The sequence below is a fragment of the Schizosaccharomyces octosporus genome, assembly GCF_000150505.1.
Source record: "Schizosaccharomyces octosporus yFS286 unplaced genomic scaffold supercont6.1, whole genome shotgun sequence".
NCBI lineage: Eukaryota > Fungi > Ascomycota > Schizosaccharomycetes > Schizosaccharomycetales > Schizosaccharomycetaceae > Schizosaccharomyces > Schizosaccharomyces octosporus.
Genome location: NW_013185619.1, coordinates 4,425,236 through 4,446,624, shown reverse-complemented (window position 1 = coordinate 4,446,624; position 21,389 = coordinate 4,425,236). Strand labels below are relative to the sequence as shown.

Below are 21,389 nucleotides of genomic sequence, written 5' to 3'. Positions count from 1 at the left end.
AGAAGACCCTTAAGTATGAACCAAATTACAGAATTCATCAGTGATTTTTTAATCCAACTGTTCCTCATTTTATTCTTTTGTAATTAAACAAGTTAGTCAGATTACAATTCATGAAGTTTTTTTGGACTCAAGTTCATCATCCTCTTCTAACTGTATATTTTGTAGTCTATATTCGCTGGCACATTCATTGTAAAAATTAAATTAAACCTTTCCTTTTCAAAGATTTTCAAGAAGAAAAGAACGTGATTTTAAAGAGCCATAAAGGTCCAGCATCAAACGATTTACACGCATACAGAACCTATTCCTTAAATTTACACTTTAAAGAAGGGTCCATGAAGTAGATATTTTTACTTGAATAATTGAAATGAGATTGCATGCTGGATTACTGATATTACATGTACAGTCACCAAAAGCTTCTCTTTCTTTGATTACAACGACAAAATCAACACTTATCAAATACCTCATTGTGTTCATAGAAAAATCGAAAAAAAATGTTATATAAACAGCTATAGGTAATCGATAAACCCCCAAAAGTAGAAACCAAAATATGACTTCCAATTGAGTCCTCTTACCGCACAAAAATAAAAAAAGAAGAAAAAAAAAGCATCCGTAAACACATAGTAAAATCTATAGTACTCTCGACATCAATAAAATTTCCATAGGTAAAAACGAGCGAATTGGTGGTGGTAAATTAAAAGAAATAAAACGAAACAAAAAAGAAGAGAATATTCACAAAAATATTAGAGAATGAAATTATACAAAAAATTAGTGGATAATTATTCTTAAACAAAACGCGAGTCGACATCAGAATAAGCGGGAACAATATGGGTTTGCTCTGGGATAGAATGTTCAGGTCTTCCCATAGCAATATAATCTTGATTGGTATGATGAAGCATAATGAGTGGATTCTGAACGGGGTTCAATGAAGCGCTAGCATCTAGTAAATTAGCAGACGGATGATAAGACGTCTGAGGGAATCGACCCGTATAGGTATTAGGCATGGCATAATGTGCCAAATTCTCTTCGGGTATATTTAACTGCTGAGAAGAAGCAAAATGTACTGATGGGTTTGTAACATCACTGGAAGGCATGACAGGTTGATACTGGACGGAGGAATAATTCTGCATCGGCATTGTATACTGGGGATGTTGGTTTGGACTTGTCATCTGTTCCTGAATATATGTATTAGGAGGAGGCAAAGAGTGTTGTGGGGCGGCTGCATTTGGTACATTCAGCATTGGCGTATAAATCGAGCCGCGGTGAGTTTCACCAATCTGATATTGGATTGAGTTTAACAATTCTTCTGAAGGCTTAACTTCTTTATCAATGGGCTCCAAAAATGATTCACGCATAGGGTGTTCTGACACCTCCAGATGGGGCTGTCTCATCTTTGGAGACTTTGGTGATTGATATTGATGCCCCCCAACGAAGCAAGTTGAAACTGACGGTTTGTGCTCGGATGCTACAGTTAGCATGGGAGAATGAGTTGGAGGAACATGGTGAGGTAGCTGCAAATGTTGTCCTTCCTCATGCAAAGGCATATATGCTTGAGAAAAGCTCGATTTTCCGTTTTCTTGATGATCTCCCATATAACTAGCATAAACAGAAGGATTGGTGGAGCGAGCTGCGAGATGTTCTCCATTCGCTTCGGCGGGACTAGAAGGAATATGGGAATGAGTTTGTTGAGGAAAACCAGGAAGCGGAGGGAGAGAAGACGAGGAAGGAAATGAAGAATAAGGAGGAAGTGACACGACGTTCATAGCTGAAGTAGGATTATGACTCGGGTGTGTCTGCTCGGGGAAAGAAGACCCGGGGACATGGTTTAAGTAAAAATGGTTCGATGGCGGAAACCGAGAAGGAGGATAGGTAGAATTAGAAGCTGTAGATGCGATAGCAGGGTCCGAAAGATTTTCAGGAGGTTCTTGAGGGACCGGAGCGGGAACGAACGAAGAAGGATGATTTTGAGTTTGTGAAGGGTAATTGATATCATGAGACTGAGTAGCTTGGTTTTTAGAATGAAACAAAAACGGGAGTGGAGTATGGGGAGGAGGAGGAGGCGGTGTTGGTAAATGGTGGGAGAAAGCAAGCTGAGAAGGACGGCGAAGAGAGGCAGAAGAATGAAAAACCGGGGGATTCTGCAAATATGGGAGAGAAGGAACAGAAGCGCCATGAGAAGAAGAGGGTGTAAATTCTGGAGCAACTGGGTAATTAGAAGAGTAAGAAGGAATCATGGCTAATGGATGGGGATGAGTGCTAGATGGAGATGAAGCGGTTATGGGAGAATGGGAATTAAGGACCGAGTGAGATGGAGTCCTTGTCTCCGTCATAGCAACTGAATTTGGGTGAGAAGAAGACGAAGAGGCAGGGGAAGAAGAAGGAGGAGATGCTCCCCCAGAAAGAAGAGAGGAATGAACAAGTAAAGGAATGCTTCGCTGTTCTTGAGACCGTGGATCCGATGAAAGAGGATGAGGGTAATGCTGTTGAGACAGATGGAGCGAAGTTGGGGATGACGACGTAGGGGGATGAAAGTTGGAAGAGTCTCGAGTTTTGGTAATAGCCCGTTTTAACGAAAGTCTCTTCCGACGATAGTGAAGGGCACGCTTTGAAAGACGTAAACCAAAATTAGCTTCAATTTGTGCAAGCGAATCTTTATCGCTTTGTCTTGCATAGAATAGCTGAGCAACCAACTCGTCGAGTGCTTTTGAAACATCTCCTGTAGCAGTGCGTGCGGCTGCTTCTTCTGTCCGCGGCAAAATAAATCGTTGTCGATGTATATGAATCCTCCATCTGGCGAGAACGCGTTTGTAAGATCGGATACTGAAGTATAAAGTTAGTAAAAGCTCTACAACGAAGAATAATATAAAATTTATGATACGATAAGACTTGAAATGATACTTTTATGAACATAAACAAGAAATAGACATTCAAAAGGAAAGCAAACGTATAGTTTCATTCTTGTCCGTCTACCGGTTCCAGGACCCAAAAGAACAAAGTACGAAACCACAAATATTAAAACTTCGAAAACCATTCTATGCTAGCGAATATTCAGCTTGAAGATGTTTTGACGCAGAATAATATTTCTTCGTTGTTTCTCTTCTGCAATCATTCTAGGGACCTTAGATCTCTAGCTTCTCAAAATTCTCTCTCTTTCGTAGTCGAATCTCTTGAATTACTTCCTTTAAGTATATCATCCACTTCTTAAAATATCCATAACCATTTTTTTACCTACCTGGCTTCAAAGTTGTATAACTTGGACATCCGCGTCTGCAATTCACGAACCGTCATTCCATGAACTTTGGAAAGTTCGACAATTTGTTCTCTTCGACAATCCCATTCCTTCGTCATTGAAAATGAAGTTTCCGGTTGTCCTGGGGAATGTTTTGGTGGAGTTGGAGGTAGCCAAATACAATTAGCACAGCGACCTCGCTGTATGCAGTGTGTGGTTCGTTCGTGTTAGTGCAGAACAGATTAACCCTTTTTGCACAATATAATGGACATATATAATTATATAATAACATTTCAAAAATCTTCGAGGATAGGAAACTACAAGAAGCGAGGGAAGCTTTCTACGTTTTAAGCTAGTATTCAGCTTAATATAAGCTCTTTTAATATAAGTTGATACAGTATTTGTAATGTTTTTACTTGTTTTGCTTTGTAGAGTAATTCTTTTCACAAAAGTACGATGATTGTCGGGTTTCCGTTTTCTATACGCATAGTATATTGAAACCGAACTGCCTATCTGATGGTCTTACTTGTCGGTTGTTTCAATTTGAATAGTATAGTTGAGCATAAGCGCTCGTTTACAATTAAAGCATTCATAAAAGTACGGTGAAAGACGTTAGACAGTACCTAGGCTGAATTAAAGTATAATGGAAAAGTCCAAGGTATAATTGGAAGTAGAAATGAAAGCACATGTAAAAAACTCTTGTTTACTAAAAGGAAAACTTTGTTTCATCATCTATTATCTTGTTCAACTCCTTGTCTAGTGTCTAGTTTGATTAGGTTTCAACAGTGGCTGCGATTTTTCATGAGTTTCCCGTGATTTAGTGGATGTTTATAATATTACACGCACTTCGAATGGCTGCCTTTGATCTTTTCATAGTTATTGCTTTCTATCATAGACTTTCGTAAATATCATTATCTCTCAATGATAAAACATAAAGAGTAGAGGTTATACATTCTAGAAATCATATTCGAATCCATTTCCTTCTTACTGCTTTTTCAAGATCAAGAAGAAAAAACGTCTGCATGATCAAATCTTCACGTATCTCTCATAATATCCACATATCGTTTACTCGTCTTACCTTTTCCACGTCGTCCTGTAGCCGGGGGAGGAACGGAATGTAAGATATCTTCCAAGGGATCAGCACTTGCCGTCTTCGCACCTGGAGTTGCACGACTCGCTGGAGGGATCGCTGGTATATTCGGCAAGCCAGGTGAGTTTCCGGATTCTAAAGTTGTTGGTAATCCAACTGACGCAGAAGGTAGTTTCTCATCAAGAGTGGCTGCTGCACTCGGGACTGGCATCACTGGAGGTGTTATTTCATTTGGCGCCTGCGTCGGCATAGTCATAGGTACACTAGGAGGTGCACTACCCATAGATTTACTTGGATTAATCTTTGGTGGAGGTGGAGGTGGTGCCACTTGATTGTTCAAGTCAGAACCATCTTCATTCACCCATCGTCTTAACTCTTTGTCATATCGCAAATGTGATTTCTCTCCTAATTTAGCTTGATATACTGACGATTGTTCCTTGTTATCATCTCTGCGTAAAAGCTTCGAAAACCATCCCTTCTTATTGCTTTTCTTTTCTGAAGCAGCAGCTTTCTCCTTGGCCTTTTCTTCTTCTTCGCGTTTCACAAGTTCTGCAACATTTTGAGCAGCTGCTCTTTTAGCTTGCTCGCTTCGATCAGGATTAAAACTTAGATCTTGCATGGATGTAGTCAAACGTTCCATCTGATTCTGCTCTTTCTGAGCTTCGGGGGCCTTGGGTACATATGCATTCGTATTTATTGGAGCATATGGCGATGGCTCATTTGTCTGTACTGAAGGGGCATATTGTGAAGGTGCGTATTGAGGTGCAGTGGGAACCAAATGAGCTTCAGGAACAGGAGCTCTGTATTGGTAAGGACTTTCGAGAGGTTCCCCTTCCACGCTATTCTCAAATCCTTCTTCAACAGAAGTGCGCGGCATATAAGCATTCTTAGCGGTAACGGGGGGTACCAATGGAGTATACTGAGGGTGACTAATGCCGCTTCCATGAACTGATGGTTGTTTCAAACCGAACTGAGCTTGCATTTGCCGTGGTGAAGATACTTGAGATTCAGCGGCCAAATTAAGACTGGAAATATTGTCCTGCTGTTCTTGCAAGGCAGATGGTGGAGCATAAGAAAACTCATTGCTTACGCCAGCCGGCTCATATCTATTCATATATGGTGTGCTTCCCTGACCCATACCATAATGAGCAATCATGTCATTAGAGTTCAATACTCCAGATGAATAAGGCCTCATATCATTTTTACTTCCATATCCCATTGCGGACCCAGCTCGTGAAGTGGCTTCCTGATGAGCAGCTACTTTTCCAAACGGTCCGTCGTTGGCGGTTGCCGGGCGAGAAATGTCATAGTCATTTTCTCCAGCGACAAACTTGCTGAACTTGCTGCCCAATGAAGAAAGCACATTATCTAAACGCGGTCTTGATACTGTTCTACCCAACCACGATGTAGTAACATCTTCGCTAGAACTATTTTCAAAAATTTGTTGGGTCAAGTCTCGTACAGCGAAAATGAAGTCCGGATCCAAGTTTGACTGCTTCTTAGATGCTTTATTCAGGTATGTACCAATCAGTTCACAATATTTTTTAGCTGTATGCGTCTCCCCGTTTTCCGACAACGTCGTAGCAAGGTATAACCGATCGTTCATTAAATGAGGATATGTAATCACACCTCGATCGATATGAATACTATAAATCAAAGCCAATACTTCAGTCAATTGAACACTGTCTAGTAACTCTTCACGGGTAGGTAAGCTTCCATCCTTAGGAAGGCCCAACAAGTGAAACAAAGATTGAGGATGCTGTGAGCAAATTTCAGAAGAAAATGTCAACATAAACACTAAATGAGCAGCATAGACTCGTCTCTCCTGAAGAAGCAATTTTCCTAGTTCAATTAATGCATTATTTTTATCCTTGTATTGACTACAAATGATGTTAGCAACCAACTCCTTCCATGAAGCCAAAGCATTTGTAGTAGCCGATTGAGCTGATAAATTTAATAAAGACGATGTACTCGAAAATTCAGATAATGATGCTGCATCGGCTCCAGATAGTAACTGCAGTGCTAACTGAAGATTTATACCAACACCTGGCTTCAGCATCTCCATTTTTACTTCAGACTTTGCAAAACTCCTTACTGTTCCTTCCAAAACCTTTGGCCCTAATGCAAATGAGATAATTAAAGCAAATGACCACTGCTTCTCTTGTAAAGCAAAATTGAGCGCTTCCTCCTTGTCACCAATTAGCAAGTAACCGTAAATGCGCTCTAGGAAGGAGCCTGTAGTATTTCCCGCAGATACCACGGGAGAACTATCAACAGATCTTTCAGGACTAATTAACTCTTGTACGGTTGTCTCGGTATTACAAGGAGCAGGCTTCTCAAATCCAGGAACAAGAATTTTCACCAGACTTTCTGGAAACTTTGACATATCCGGTATGCTGAGAAGTTGCTCCATTGTCTGAAGCAATAACAACTTATCTTCTAATTTGGTTGCATCATCAGGAGATGCGTAAGATAATCCCAACTTCAAATTCTCTATATATTTAGAGATCCATTCTTTTGCTGCATTTTTAGCATTTTTCTCAAGTTTATCATTAGAAGCAATGAAAGGGCCAGGGAATTTATTATCGTATTCATATGCCTGAGGCACTACATCACTTAGGCTTTGAAGTTTCAAAAGTCCTGGCTGGAGACTATCTTTCCTTCCATTGACGGAGTAAAATTGAGTAGAGACTGGAAAAGAAGTAATGACCGTTCCACAAGGGCCAAAACATATGATAGGCTTTGGCTTTGTCCTAATTAGATCTATTTGTTGCTGTACGGTTTCATTAGATGAAAATATATTGTTTATGGGATTAGAAGTAGCAAAGTTTGGCGATACAGGAACGGATGCGACCGTATTAGATCGTGGGTCTAAAGGTTGAGACGACATATTCGAATATGGTTGAGCTGAATGAGCACTTAAATAATTGTTGCCAACTCTGGTTTCGATTGATAATGAGTTAGCGCTCTCGGTAAAATTGGGGTCTCGCTTTAGGTCACTCAAACTCTTCCTTTCGCTCAGATATGGTTGCTTAGCAGGCAACGAAACAGTAGCTGGTCGATCCGGTATGCTTTCCCTATGAAGAAAAACAGGGCTCCTTGTCCGAGACATAGGGCGTTCAGGTGGAGGAAGAGTAGTCCCCGGGATATCTGAAGGGAAAGCATGTTCTGTGTTATATCCTTGATTTAGCGTTGGGTCAGCTCTGTTATACGCTGATATATTGTGTACTGGAGTATACGGATGAACTTGAGCAGGGGACAGCGGTGGCGCTGTGCTACCTCTAATGGACTGTATTTCACTCCCGTTCATAAACGGTGAAGATTGATCAAAAGCAGACTCGTGAGATTGCAGATCTGGAACGCTAGGATATGCTCTTCCAACCTTTGCTAATGGCGAATAGCCTACTTTGGTCTGTGGTACAGTCGGTGGTTCATTAGGGATAGCAAAGCCACTATTTGTAGCTGCTTGGTTAATTGGGGGAGAAACACTAGGGACCGATGCCAGGGGCTTTTGAGTTTCAACCGGAGTATAAGAAACTGGAGGACGAGACACTTGTTGAACATGCGTAAGTTCGTTGGGAGAAACTATGGGAGCATATGGAGATTTTGTGTACTTTCGCGTTATGGGAGGCTTCGTTTCCAAAGTCTTTGGTTCCTGTATAGGGGCTCTTGGAGCTGCTGAAGGTATTTTGCTAGATAAATCAGGAGTATATCTCCCTTTCCCATATACACTGTCGCTCGCTCTAACTGTTTTCGCAACTGGAATAGGAGCTGGAGTTGAAGAAAGACGAGGATTCATAACAGGAGGACCTGGGAAAGCACCAACAGGCTCTCGGACGGTACTAGGCGGAACCACGGTTTCTGGAGTGGCAAGAGAAGCATTAAGTCCTTGAAAACTATTTAACGTAGGGGAACTAACTTTTGACGCAGAAATTTGGGCAGCTTTTCGAGCAGACGTATATGTGGCAGACCGCTTTTGTTGAGCTTGTTGAACAATTTCTTCTGGAAGATCATATGGTGAGCTATAGCCTTCTTTAGAGGCAACAAAAGGTTTAGAAATCTGAGACGACGAATGCTTTCTAGTATCTAAAGGAGGTAACGGTGTAGTCGGCGACTGTTTCAGAGGGGCGGGAATATAGGAAGAAGCATACGATTGAGCAGGTGCTTCAGCAACTGGTTTTAAGAAATTATCCAATAACGAAGAAAATTCAGAATCATCTATCAATTCATTATCATTTTCATTGCTGTTTTCCGGCAAGGTCTCTGAAGGCGTCTCATTGTTGGCGTATTTATTGAACAAAGCGACATCTTCGTCTGCAGAAGGCTGCTCAAAGGAAGAAATAACATTCAAGGAAGGGTCAGTAACATGGTCCTTTGGTTGTGTAGGAGAAGCTTGTTCATGAGGTTGTAGAACTTCATTAAAAAATCTTTCCTCCTCTTCGGGATTATTTTGAAAGAGATCTTCAGTTTCCTCACCAGCCTGAGATGCTCCCACGTTAGATCTATTGTGAGGATTTTCGTAAAAAGCGGGTGTGCCCTGTAATTCATCTTTATTTGCTGCTTGTGTCGGTTCGGAAGATTGTTGATGAAAAATGTCACTTGAGCTACGTTGTACTCCATCAGTATAAACACCAGTCGCTTCTTTATCGTAATTATTTTCACTGAATGGCTCATTATTTGGTACCAATAGCTCTTCATTTCGATAGTCCATTTCTAAGTGCTTTGAAGAGGATGATAAAACGGGTTCAGTAGATGCAGAAACAGGTTGTTCATAATCAGGTTCCATAGCTGATTTTGGAGGTGCGAGCTGAGATTCATTATAGTTATTATAGGAGGTTTCATCTTGGGCGTTAATCTCGTTTCCTTGGTTGAATTGGCCAAAAAAGCCTTCACTGCTATTCATCTCAGTAGAAGGATGGAAATCTGCAGTTTTCGTAAGATTATCAAAAAAACCCAAACTGGAAGGTTCATCATTAGCAAATAAATTGGAGACGGTGACGCGGTCATCCGCGGAAGAAGAGACACCTTCTACTGCACCCTCATCAGTGAAGGCGGGTGTTTTCTGGGTGACATCTTCAGTAACATTAGCATTTTGTTGTTGTGGTTCCATCTTTGGAAGTGCATCTTGCTTTACTTCTTTTGAATGATCGATTGTGGTTTGCGACTTAAAAGAATCCTTGGATGATGGAACGAACGAAACAGTTTCACCTTTGTTTTCAGCCTGTGCCTTATCATGTATAGAATCCGGCTCACTGGGCTTTAATTCCTCATTATTCTGTGCATGGACTTGTTTCGACTCTTGCTTTGCAACAGGCTTCTGTTCATCTCTTTTTGTCTCATTGTCATTCTGCGTATCAACATCTTCAGGATCCTGGGTAGCAACTGACTCTGGTTCACTAGGTTTCGACTCTTCATCATTCTGTGTATGAGCTTGTTGGGAATCTTGCTTAGCAACTGACTCTGGTTCACTAGGTTTCGACTCTTCATCATTCTGTGTATGAACTTGTTGGGAATCTTGCTTAGCAACTGACTCTGGTTCACTAGGTTTTGATTCCTCATCATTCTGTGAACGAACCTCTTCAGGCTCTTGTTTAGAAGCAGGCTCGGATTCGCTAGGCTTTGACTCGTCTTCATTCTTTGTATTTCCTATATCCTGGTTCGATATAAAATCAGCGGAAGTATTCGGTAAGGTATTCTGATTGCGAACATCGGAAATCTCCGCAACATCTTCTAAATGGGATGCCGCAAAAGTGTTTGGTTGATCCATTTCTTGTTTGTCATTTTGACTCATCGTAGATTGTGGTTTTTCCGAATCATGCAGTTGTTTAGGAGACTCAGTCTTGTTTAATTCAATGGAAGAATCGTTCTGAACTGCTGAGGGCACAGACTCCCCTTTGTTGTTGGAAGTCAATTCGGCATCCATAGGATATAATATGGGATATTAAAAAAAGGATGACGAATTACTAGAAGCTCTCTTTCTATCCACAAAACGGTTGTACAATATATGAATCAAATGATTAGGGAATTAGTGAAAGGTGATCTTTAAATTCCTTTGATAACTTGCCATCCGAAGACTAATTTACAGAGAAAGCAAACAATAGTGACGCTCCTTTGATATTATCAATGCAGGATTAGAGAAAATAGCGATCTGACTGCGTTTGTTGTGTAAGAACAGAGGAATGTCTAATGGCACCAGTTCATCCTTAAAAATGGGTTCTTGATGGGATTCGAACATGATGCATTGGGTTATTGGGGTTATCTTAATAAATGTATATGTTTTTGTATGATATCATATGTTCTACTCACAAGAAAGCAGTGCATGCTATTAGAACATGAAAAAGCTATCTGTCGAGTACAAGGGATGTCTTATACATTTATATCTTGAATATGAGTATCGAAAAGATTCGGGCAACCCTTGCCTGTCAAGTGTCACTATTTCACTCTGTTCCCTGATGCTAAGGGAATCAAGCATTCTGTTGCAATGATCTATCAGACGACAACTTGCGACAGAAATGAAAACTGTTTCTTGACATAACAGAAACTTGTATTTACTAGGATTTTTTACACAAACACTCTACTATTACTAACGCTATATACCTATTACTACTAAGGCTATTATGGGCACGCAGTTTTAGATTATGAGAAACCAGCATAAGATTATATTTATTACTAAAGAATAGACCATACGATATGTCGCCTTTCCACGGGGAACTCAAGGGTAGGAGAACCTCGAATACGCTTGGAGAAAGGACAGTTCTTCTCCCCATCGCATTCAATTCCTTTATCAATGCAAATTAAAAAAGCTCAAGAGGAATCAAATTCGATGGGTGTCAACTTTCAACCCGACAAGAAAGGGATCAGCGGTCCTTTTATACCTTTCTGAAATTTTTTAATTTTTTTTCTATACATCCAAACTTGCTAAAATAACTTAGAACATTGTATTTTTTTTCTTCATGTATATCTTTTTCATAAATTGCCTATCTGTGTAGAAAACGAAAAACCTTCGGTTAGTTAAAGCTGGGTCATTAATTACAACAGCTAAAGAAGAAAATAGACATGTTCAACAATATGTCAACACTCTTCACAGATTTATTTCTTTCAGATGTATTTTTTTGACAACATACAATTTTTCTTTGTTTATTTATTACCACATTGCGGTATTTATTGGTATGTGTTTTTGCACACTCTAACTTACTTCGTAATCCGGGTTTCTTACCGTTATTTGCTGGGTACGAAACACAGGCTACCTTCCGCAACGACTTAACGAAAACGTAAAAAACCGCATTTTCTATAAAATACCCATTTTCTTTCATTTCTAAGGTGTTGAAAGCATCCAAAAAAGGAGTAAACAATTGGCACTTGCTTTAGAAAATTGTTATACTCTATAAAACATATTTATTGGATGACTAGTTCTTTTTACTAGGATCGTTTTGTGGACCTTTCTTTGTAGCCGGCTATTTATAAAAAGAATACGCGTCGTTCTTTTTTTTTCTTTGAAATTTTGTGACGACCACATCTATACGATTAAAACATTAGAAGCAGCACAGCACTTGTCCTTGTTTGCGTCTTACACATATTGTTAGATTTTACGGGACTGGATTGGAGTTGAATTCCTTTTTCTGCGAAAAGACCTGGATTGATTTTGTTGCTCACATATTATTATTATCACTTTTTTTACAAATGGAGTCCCCTACCTCTTATGAACCAGCTCTTGTCTACGAATGGATTATTGAAATTGTTCAAGGTACACAACGTGAACAAGCGTTGGTGGAATTGTCGCGTAAACGCGAACAATACGAAGATTTGGCTTTGATCCTTTGGCATTCTTATGGCGTTATGACCGCGTTATTACAAGAAATCATAAGCGTCTATCCACTTCTTAATCCCCCTACTTTGACAGGACCGACATCAAACCGTGTCTGTAATGCATTAGCTTTGTTGCAGTGTATCGCCTCTCATCCTGAAACTAGAATTCATTTTTTGAATGCTCATATCACGCTCTTTTTGTACCCTTTTCTTAATACCCTTTCCAAGTCCAAACCGTTTGAGTATCTTCGCTTGACTAGTTTGGGTGTCATTGGTGCCCTTGTTAAAAATGATTCTCCCGAAGTCATCAATTTTCTGCTTTCTACGGAAATTATTCCCTTGTGTCTTCGTATCATGGAAAATGGCTCTGAGCTATCCAAAACAGTTGCCATCTTCATCGTTCAAAAGTTTCTTTGCGATGATGTTGGCTTGCAATACATTTGCCAAACCTATGAGCGCTTTTACGCCGTCGCTTCTGTTTTAAATAATATGGTGTTACAGCTTGTGGATTCTTTTGCTTTTCGCTTGTTGAAGCATGTCATTCGCTGCTACCTTCGTTTAAGTGATAATCCTCGTGCAAGAGAAGCTTTGCGCCATTGTTTGCCCGAACCACTCCGGGATGCCACTTTTGCCCATGTCTTGAAGGACGACCACAACACCAAAAAGTGTTTGGCTCAATTATTAATTAATTTGTCTGACGTGGCTGTCGTGAATCCTTAAAAGACCAAAGCTATCTTTGAAATTTTTTAATTGTTATAATTATCTCCATCGTCCCTTCTACTCTATCTCTATTTAATGTTTTATTGGTTTCTTTATCTTTGGAAGTCTTTAACTCTTCTAAATCTTGTTTACGTTTTTTATTAACCTTTAATGTTTGCGAAAAGGTGATAAATGTTTTGTTTTTTGTTTAATCTATTAAAAGAAAGGAAAGCTTCAAAGGTTATGACATTATGGAATTCCAAAAAAGTTGTCTTTCTTTTTGTGTGTAGTGTATATGCCTTGTTACTTGTTCGCTTTTTATTTAGACCGGTACGACGACGACACGGAATAAATTAAACATTATTGTCTGTCCTTCCCTACTCTGTCTTACAATTTCATTCATAGACGGACATAAGAAATTTGACAGATGAGTGCTCAATAGCCACCACTCATTTTGTCACTGTATTTTAAACCGATATCCAGTTTTAACTGTGTTTGTTTTAGAGGAGTTATTAATTTTATCATACGTTGTAATATTGTTTTCATTTTCTCTGATGTTAGATTCTACTGTCATCGTTACAGAAGTTGAGCAAGAATGCATGTTTTCTATTACCTTTTTTTTCATTCGCGTTACACTAGTTTCTCGTAAATTTAATTAAATCCGGATAACTTATCCAATGTTCTTTAGACTATAGCTTCACGAACATGCAATTATATATCCTAGCAGCTGCAGACTATTAACAAAAGAATACAGTCAGTCTCGTATCAAAAGAATTTAAATGGTTCTCCTTCATGTTACAACATAAATTAAAATGGAAAGCTTTTTTAAAAAAGAATCGATGGTTAGCTGATTTATACCGAGCAACCAAAAGTATTGAGCAAGCGAAACAAGAATGGAAATGGATCAGTCAGGAATTACGAGAACTTCATCCAAAAGACAGTAAACTGCAGATTCAACGAAAAATTATACAAGCCTGCAAATTACGCGGTCGTAAGTACCCATTGCAGTATATTTTACGAACACAACCCTTTGGTTCTTTAGACATTCAGTGCAGACCGGGAGTTTTAATTCCCCGGTGGGAAACGGAAGAATGGATAGAAAGAACGATTCCCTTGTTGAATTCAATACCAGTTCCAAATCCCATACGCATTATGGATTTGTGTGCAGGGTCCGGCTGCATTAGCTGCTTCGTTTCATCATCTCTCAAGCGTCCTCATCATCTCCACGTTGTCGATATTTCCTCGAAAGCGCTTAACATAGCAGCCAGAAACCTCCGTGCTTGCAAGAACGATAGCTCTACGCTGGACACTCAACTACACAAAGTTAATGTTTTATCTGCACAAGAAGCAATGCTCGGTTTGTTGAGAGAATGTCATGTTGTTTTATGCAACCCGCCATACATATCGTCAACTGAGTTTCATACCACTACAGAACAAAGTGTGAAAAGGTATGAGCCAAGGCTTGCGCTTGTAGCTCAAGAGGAAGGTAACCAATTTTATAAAGTCATTGCGGCTTACGTGTTTAAACTGTTGAAGGACCCATGCCTTAACAAGAATGCCTTGAGATATCTCGTGTTTGAAGTTGGTTCTACTAAACAAGCCAACTTTGTCAAGGAGTTGTTTTCGGGCAGCTTCTTTGATGCTACCATTTGGAAAGATTCTGCGAACCTGGACCGCACAATAGTTGTTCAGCGAAAGGGAATTCAAACCAAAAGCATGGATGAAAATCCATAGAAGGGTTGGTTTATACTCATGTATATTTATTTTTCATAATACCAGGCAATGTTCTCTACTATGAACATTCGACAAGTACAGGCAAGCAATAATTTTGTAATGCGCAGAAGGGCAACGAAAAATCAATTAAAACTTTGCATTTCTATGGGATATTAAGACTATTTTGGAACAAAAAAGAGAAACAGACCAAAAAGAAGATTATGAAATTAGAATTATAAGTACCGGTAGATGTCTAATTATAATACAATAGAAGCAAAGAGATTTACTGTTTACCAACCACGAGTAGCAAGCTTTTCCTTCTCCTCCAAAGAAAGAACACTTCTACCAACCATGGCGGTACCAAGGTTTTGGCTAACTTCAGCCAAAATCTTAGGATCATTATAATGGGTAACAGCGCGAACAATGGCACGAGCACGCTTAGCTGGGTCACCAGACAAGAAGATACCAGAACCAACAAAGACACCATCACAGCCAAGCTGCATCATCATGGCAGCATCGGCAGGAGTGGCAACACCACCGGCAGCGAAGTTGACAACGGGCAAACGACCCAATCGAGCGCATTCACGAACAAGATCAATAGGGGCACCGATCTCCTTGGCAAATGTATAGAGCTCTTCAGGGGCCATGGCTTTGACGCGACGGAGATCACCTTGCATTTGACGGGTATGACGGACGGCTTCAACAACATCACCAGTACCAGCTTCACCCTTGGTACGGATCATAGCAGCACCTTCGGAGATACGGCGAAGAGCCTCTCCCAAGTTGCGGCTACCGCAAACGAATGGGACAGTGAAGTTTGACTTGTCAACGTGGTGAACATCATCAGCGGGAGTCAAGACTTCGGATTCATCGATATAATCGATGCCAATGCTCTCGAGAATTTGAGCCTCAACGAAATGGCCAATACGAACCTTTGCCATGACAGGGATAGAAACAGCGGCTTGAATTTCCTTGATCATGGAGGGATCAGACATACGGGCAACGCCACCTTCAACACGGATGTCAGCGGGAACACGTTCCAAAGCCATAACGGCACAAGCACCAGCAGCTTCAGCAATGCGAGCTTGTTCGGGGTTAACAACGTCCATAATAACACCCCCCTTCAACATTTGAGCAAGTCCTGCCTTGACTTGGAAAGATCCTTTACTTTCAGAAATCATTTTGTTATTCTAAAAAGTTGTAATGAAATTTTCTGCGTATTCAACGAAAATTATAAGAATAAAACGAAAGATTAAAGTCGAATAGAACAATTCCACCTAGTTTCAATTAAATTCTTTTTTTTTTATACCAAAAATTTAGTCCAAGAATCCTTCAATGGTTCTTTTATTTCCTTTTCCCAACACGAAAATCCTCTTTTTCGTGGCGATGGTAAACGACAGGTTTCCTCGTTTGTGTTAATTTCCATTTATATATCCTGAACGAAGGGTGAGGGTGAGGTACATCAGTAGGTTACCTTGGGCGTATCAGATATATTAGGAGATAATCAGTGTGAATAAAACTCCGGAACAAGACCGGAGGCAAGTATCCCGATCAAATGTAAACAAATAAACAATCTGAGATTGTAAATATTGTAAAAATAAATTAAATTAAATTAAAAAAGACCGCTGATATACTTCTTTTTTTTTCAATAGCTTGATTTTAATTTTGCTAATTTCGGGGAAATTTGTTTGTTTGTTGAAAATGAAAATTTCATCTCAAAATGCTGTTTGTAAACAATAAAATTCGTTGATGGAAACTGACGGAAGTGAAATTACTATTAGCGTGTGAATTATACGATCAAAAAGGAAAGAAAAAAATAATTGAATATTGCGCTTGTCTCAGCTGGCGTCAGGTGGGTTTTTCTATGACTTTCGTACTAAGGAAGGAATCATGATGGATTCACAAGATATACGAGCTAGCTTTGTCACAGTGCAGAGATGAGAATTGAAAGAGGAATAAATAGTAATAGAAAGAAAAAATTAACAACTGAACGATTTAAGAGTCAATCCCCAATTGTAACATTGTCATCTCTTTTCTATCCTACACGTCTTTCGTACAAACATACATACCGGCAATTCTTAATTCACAACCAAAGATACCAAACCCCAAAAAAAAAATACACAAGAAAAAAACTTTATATATGAAAAGAAAAAACCATTTATTGCTATTCGCGCAGGATATTCTGCAATTTCAATACAACCAGTAGACTGAAACTTCTACGACATAAAAACATAAGAAGTCAATAGCTGTATAGCAATTTCCGTATTTCAAAGAAGCGAATTGCCATTGACGATGGAAAAAAAAACTAGTACCCGTTGTTATACGGACACAATGGGGGAGATTAAATTAAAAACAGGTTCGTCCAACCATAATAGTATCACGTATTACGGACCCGAAACAGTGAGGTAGACAAATGATAGACAGACATATAATACAAAGAAAGAAGAGAAAATGCGCGTGTTCGGATGATTAGAAAAGCAAGGACAACTAACAAACAATGACCGATATCAAAAATATTTGTCATTGGTAAGGGAAGAAACGAAAAACTTAGAGGCGTTCATTAGTACCTTCCATAACAACATCAAAAGGTTTCAACCATTCAGGTTCCTCAAAATCGGGAGGAGGATTTGCCCAGTTGTAGTTTGGAATCGTGTCTTCATAGGAGCGCTTTACACCATTGGGTTCAAAAGAGAATGCGGTATTTTTTAAAGCAATATTTTCGGCCACGTCGTTATATAAAGGTTGATTGTAAGCAGGGAACGTGGTTTGTTTTGACTTGTAACCGGTAGACACGGATTTACGAATTCGCATGCCGACATCCATTAAGGATCCCTGGACATCTTCAGGAAGTTCAGGTCTCAAAGAAGACTTTTCGGGCTCCATATGAGCCTTGCTGGTCATAGTGCGCTTGCTAGAATGCATTCTTCCTCAAACAATTAAAGAGTGACGAATCTTATAAAGAGTATGGTTCTGGGAAGGAGTGCATTGTTTGGCGGTTGTGACGTTTTGGTGCTACTTCCGAAACAAGTCACAATGTTTCTCGAAACAAAAAAAGAATACAACATAGAAAAACAAAAACAAATAGAAAAGCATTAGATTTCTTGTACTTTTTATGATATAAATAATACAAAGGAGCTAGATATTGAAAAAATTGGTTAGACCCATCAATTCAGCTAGATTTCAACACAATTCAGAAAACCGGTTTTTTCGCGCAAAATGGCCTATGCAATTTTTTCGAATTTTCATCCTCCACAGTAATAAGTAACAGAAGCGTCGCTCGGATGCTAAATATGTCAAGTACGAAAAAAAAAAATAAAAACAGCGCTACGTTGATCTTTATAAACTCAAAAGTGCCGATTCAAGCCATAGACGAAACACAGTAATCCTAGACATTCATGCTCAGGAGGATATCCAGCAGATATCCTTGGAAAAGAAGAAGTTTGAAAAGTTAAACAAGGCTCTCCCATTTTAATTTATCATTAGGAAGAAACATGAAATATTCTATATGTTCCAAGTAAAATTTAGTGCAAAATTTTAATCAGTGCCAAGATACAACCACGATCTCCAGCTCAAACGTACAAATTCTTGAAAAGGTCAACATATTCTATATACAATATGTTGCTTCCATCAATGTAAAAAGGGGATCTTCTGTAAAATATTCTTGACTGACTTGAACGTTTACAACTTTATAGACAGATAACAATTGTTACCTAGTATAAGAGTATGAAGGACCGCCAAATACAACCATAGAAAACGAGAATTGTGATTTGCAAACAGTTTTTATATGTTTGTTTAACTAATCACAGTAAACGAGGGAAAAGGGTGATTCTATTTTATCAGTTTCTTTTTGACGCGTTTGGGCGCGCCATTTTACAACACTAGTGCAAACAGCCTGTCTTTGTAAATTTGTGGGAATCTCTCTCGTTCTTTGTTTCTCGTTTAGACGTACAGACCTATAGATGAAGATATCATTTTTGTAAGCTCTCTTTATCGCATAATAATTAAAGGTATTTGGTCAAACTTCCTATTATTGATTTAATCGAATTTTGTTTCTCCTTGCTTGCATTCAAGTTCATCAATTTTAGAGTTGGTTTTCTTTCAAAGGTTTATTTATAAAAAAAAAAGAAAATTTGAGAATCCAAATTTTTTTTTTCTCGCTCACTCACTCACTCACACTCTTTTTATTTTCAGTCCCAGCTTTCAATATTTTCTTGCCGATTTGTCATGCAAAATACTTCATCAACTTCAACATTTCCTTCTTTATCCCCTGAAGTGTCTGAACAACCGAATTCTTCTTCACCGTCTCGAACTTCAATTTCATTGCAAGCAAAGCAGGATGAAAATCCTGGTGAGCCAACGTCCAATGTAGTGGCACCTTCTGAAAGTCAAAGTCCTGATTCCCCCTCAAAGGATGTAAATCCACCAGAGGTTTCATCTTCTTCATCCAGTGCTTCCTCGCAAACCTCAAAGTCAGCCGGTTCTACTCGAAGGGTAAATCCACCACAACTGTATCTTCATTTAGAGTCTGCAAACCAAAAAGCACTATCCACATTTGAGGAGATCAAAAAATGCATTTATATGGGACATCTTGGTGAACCTCCTCAGAATGAGGCAATGACTTGTGATTGTAAGCCTCAATGGAAGGATGGTGTCAACATCGCTTGTGGTCCCGATTCCAACTGTATTAATAGAATGACTTCCATTGAGTGTACGGATGATAATTGCTTTTGTGGACCTCAATGTAGAAACCAACGTTTCCAACGCCGGGAATTCGCTCCTGTGGACGCTTTCCTAACTGAAAAGAAAGGTTTTGGTCTGAGAGCAATTGCAGATCTTCCAAGATACACTTTTATTTACGAATATATCGGTGAAGTTGTTCCTGAGCAAAAATTTCGGAAACGCATGGTCCAGTATGATGAAGAGGGCATTAAACATTTTTATTTTATGATGCTTCAAAAAGGTGAATATATAGATGCAACGAGGAAGGGGTCACTAGCACGCTTTTGCAACCATTCTTGTAACCCGAATTGCTATGTTGATAAATGGATGGTCGGCGATAAACTTCGCATGGGAATATTTAGCAAAAGAGATATCCTTCGCGGTGAAGAATTGACGTTTGACTATAATGTTGATAGGTATGGTGCTCAAGCACAACCTTGCTATTGTGGAGAACCTTGTTGTGTTGGTTATATTGGTGGTAAGACCCAAACTGAAGCACAATCAAAATTACCTGAAAGTGTTCGTGAGGCTCTTGGGTTGTCAGAAGAAGAAAACCGGGATAGTTCGTTCAATCGTAAACAGCGCCGTAAAAACGCTGTAGATGATCTTGCCCAATTAATCCAAGAAGTTAAGGCAACTCCCTTATCTCCAGAGTCTGCTACTAAAGTTGTTGGTGTCCTCCTGCAAACTAAAGATGAAGCGCTAATTCGAAAACTGATGGAACGGATTTTTTTGACGACTGACGTGTCTGTTTGCAGATGCATTATTGCTTTGCACGGTTATAATATTTTTGGAACAATTTTAAATAATTTCGTATTTGATCCAGATTTCGTCGTTCGCTGTCTTGTTACTATGCAAAATTGGCCTCGGCTTACTCGAAACAAAATACAAGATTCTAATATTGAACCAGTGGTCAAGCAGGTCTTTGACCATTCGGACAACGAAGAAGTGAAAAAGGCTGCTGAAAATTTATTGAACGAATGGGCATCTTTAGAATTGGCGTATCGCATTCCTAGAAGAAAGATCACTTCACAGTTGTCTCAGGGTGAGGATAATAAGGAAATAAATTCGGAAACAAATTCTGAAAGTGCTTCTCCTATTAAACAGGAAGATACGCAAGACCTGGGTAACAATTCACCCAGATTTCATCGATCAGATACTGAAAGCAGAAATTCTAGCAGGTTTGAGAAAAACAAAGGTTATCCTTCTTATAGAAGAGAATACGTTAAACGTCCCTCACATCACAAACATCCCCGGGCGTCAAACGGTAGTTCTTATTCGGACGCTCGCAATAATAATATTGATGAACCTGATGTTAACAAATCTAGCGCTCCGGCTACACCGAAAATCGATTTGAGCCAGGTAATATCTGCCGCTATGAATAGCGTAAATCATAAAAGGCTTGCTAAAGAACGGGAAGAAGAACAAGAACGACTGCAACAGCAAAAAAGAGAAGAAAAAAGGAGACTGGCTTATGAAGAAGCCCAGAAAAAGCACGCTAAAAAACTAGAACGAAAACAAAACCCCAAAGATGATAGCACTAATAGCCCTAAGGAGCATCATCTCTCCTCTCATTCACCAACTGCACTTGCATTTAAATCAATTTTGGCAAAATTTTTTGCAAATAAAACGGCTCGATATCAAGAGAAGCTTGGAAAATCAGAGTTTAAAGTACGAGTCAAGAAAATGACTGAAATTATGTTAAAGAAACATATACAACTGGTGAACAGCAAAAAAGAACGAGCACTTCCTACTGAACTGTCTGATTCCCAGCAGTCTAAATTAAAAGCTTGGGCTATCCAATACCTCAATTCTGTAATAGAACGCGGAGGTGATCATAGTAGCCCCTCAGAAACACCCACTACCGCCGAAAGTCATTTAAAACGCTCCAACTCGCCAACAGATGAAAGTGATTCAACTAAACGCCTTCGGCCTGCATGAGGGTTCATACAAAAAAGTTGAAGATATATGCTTTATTTCTTTGTGAAAGAGCAAAATATTTACTTTTGTCCAAAACTATTTAATTTGAGTAAACATGTACTAATATAATTTGAACTTTCTATAAATATTATTTAACCACTGTTTCATAGCCCCATACAAAGGGTGCCATGAATGCTAAAGGCAAACAAAGATAAC

The 21,389-nt window shown here is 39.2% G+C and overlaps 8 protein-coding genes across 8 annotated transcripts; 3 read left to right on the top strand and 5 right to left on the bottom strand.

Annotated features, from left to right (window-relative positions):
• Window positions 1–392: 392 nt before the first annotated feature.
• On the bottom strand, window positions 393–3,415 carry SOCG_04578 (uncharacterized protein). The gene is made up of 2 exons (XM_013162324.1): window positions 3,230–3,415; window positions 393–2,817 (listed from the first exon to the last, which is right to left on the bottom strand). The coding sequence occupies exons 1-2, from the start codon at window positions 3,343–3,345 to the stop codon at window positions 783–785; spliced, it is 2,151 nt and encodes a 716-aa protein (XP_013017778.1). The 5' UTR covers window positions 3,346–3,415; the 3' UTR covers window positions 393–782.
• Window positions 3,416–3,914: 499 nt separating this feature from the next.
• SOCG_04577 (multidomain vesicle coat component Sec16) lies at window positions 3,915–10,497 on the bottom strand. Its single transcript, XM_013162323.1, has one exon. It carries the CDS (start codon window positions 10,237–10,239, stop codon window positions 4,261–4,263), a length of 5,979 nt encoding a protein of 1,992 aa, XP_013017777.1. The 5' UTR covers window positions 10,240–10,497; the 3' UTR covers window positions 3,915–4,260.
• A 160-nt stretch (window positions 10,498–10,657) lies between these two features.
• Window positions 10,658–11,150, bottom strand: SOCG_05377 (uncharacterized protein). Its single transcript, XM_013162409.1, has one exon. The coding sequence runs from the start codon at window positions 11,081–11,083 to the stop codon at window positions 10,868–10,870; it is 216 nt and encodes a 71-aa protein (XP_013017863.1). The 5' UTR covers window positions 11,084–11,150; the 3' UTR covers window positions 10,658–10,867.
• A 377-nt stretch (window positions 11,151–11,527) lies between these two features.
• SOCG_04576 (RNA-binding protein) lies at window positions 11,528–13,408 on the top strand. The gene has a single exon (XM_013162322.1). The coding sequence runs from the start codon at window positions 11,997–11,999 to the stop codon at window positions 12,840–12,842; it is 846 nt and encodes a 281-aa protein (XP_013017776.1). The 5' UTR covers window positions 11,528–11,996; the 3' UTR covers window positions 12,843–13,408.
• Window positions 13,342–14,793, top strand: SOCG_04575 (S-adenosylmethionine-dependent methyltransferase (N(5)-glutamine)). The gene has a single exon (XM_013162321.1). It carries the CDS (start codon window positions 13,614–13,616, stop codon window positions 14,553–14,555), a length of 942 nt encoding a protein of 313 aa, XP_013017775.1. The 5' UTR covers window positions 13,342–13,613; the 3' UTR covers window positions 14,556–14,793.
• On the bottom strand, window positions 14,625–15,978 carry SOCG_04574 (pyridoxine biosynthesis protein). Its single transcript, XM_013162320.1, has one exon. The coding sequence runs from the start codon at window positions 15,713–15,715 to the stop codon at window positions 14,825–14,827; it is 891 nt and encodes a 296-aa protein (XP_013017774.1). The 5' UTR covers window positions 15,716–15,978; the 3' UTR covers window positions 14,625–14,824.
• A 659-nt stretch (window positions 15,979–16,637) lies between these two features.
• SOCG_04573 (ribonucleotide reductase inhibitor) lies at window positions 16,638–18,653 on the bottom strand. The gene has a single exon (XM_013162319.1). It carries the CDS (start codon window positions 17,454–17,456, stop codon window positions 17,082–17,084), a length of 375 nt encoding a protein of 124 aa, XP_013017773.1. The 5' UTR covers window positions 17,457–18,653; the 3' UTR covers window positions 16,638–17,081.
• On the top strand, window positions 18,268–21,346 carry SOCG_04572 (histone lysine methyltransferase Set2). Its single transcript, XM_013162318.1, has one exon. The coding sequence runs from the start codon at window positions 18,759–18,761 to the stop codon at window positions 21,192–21,194; it is 2,436 nt and encodes an 811-aa protein (XP_013017772.1). The 5' UTR covers window positions 18,268–18,758; the 3' UTR covers window positions 21,195–21,346.
• Window positions 21,347–21,389: the final 43 nt, after the last annotated feature.

What these genes read in the sequence shown, in the direction of transcription:
- SOCG_04578 (XM_013162324.1), bottom strand. Translation starts at nt 3,345, where the DNA reads ATGACGAAGGAATGGGATTGTCGAAGAGAACAAATTGTCGAACTTTCC. An exon ending in TTATACAACTTTGAAGCCAG is followed by an intron (nt 2,818 to 3,229) that starts GTAGGTAAAAAA and finishes TTTATACTTCAG; the next exon opens with TATCCGATCTTACAAACGCG.
- SOCG_04577 (XM_013162323.1), bottom strand. Translation starts at nt 10,239, where the DNA reads ATGGATGCCGAATTGACTTCCAACAACAAAGGGGAGTCTGTGCCCTCA.
- SOCG_05377 (XM_013162409.1), bottom strand. Translation starts at nt 11,083, where the DNA reads ATGGGGAGAAGAACTGTCCTTTCTCCAAGCGTATTCGAGGTTCTCCTA.
- SOCG_04576 (XM_013162322.1), top strand. Translation starts at nt 11,997, where the DNA reads ATGGAGTCCCCTACCTCTTATGAACCAGCTCTTGTCTACGAATGGATT.
- SOCG_04575 (XM_013162321.1), top strand. Translation starts at nt 13,614, where the DNA reads ATGTTACAACATAAATTAAAATGGAAAGCTTTTTTAAAAAAGAATCGA.
- SOCG_04574 (XM_013162320.1), bottom strand. Translation starts at nt 15,715, where the DNA reads ATGATTTCTGAAAGTAAAGGATCTTTCCAAGTCAAGGCAGGACTTGCT.
- SOCG_04573 (XM_013162319.1), bottom strand. Translation starts at nt 17,456, where the DNA reads ATGCATTCTAGCAAGCGCACTATGACCAGCAAGGCTCATATGGAGCCC.
- SOCG_04572 (XM_013162318.1), top strand. Translation starts at nt 18,759, where the DNA reads ATGCAAAATACTTCATCAACTTCAACATTTCCTTCTTTATCCCCTGAA.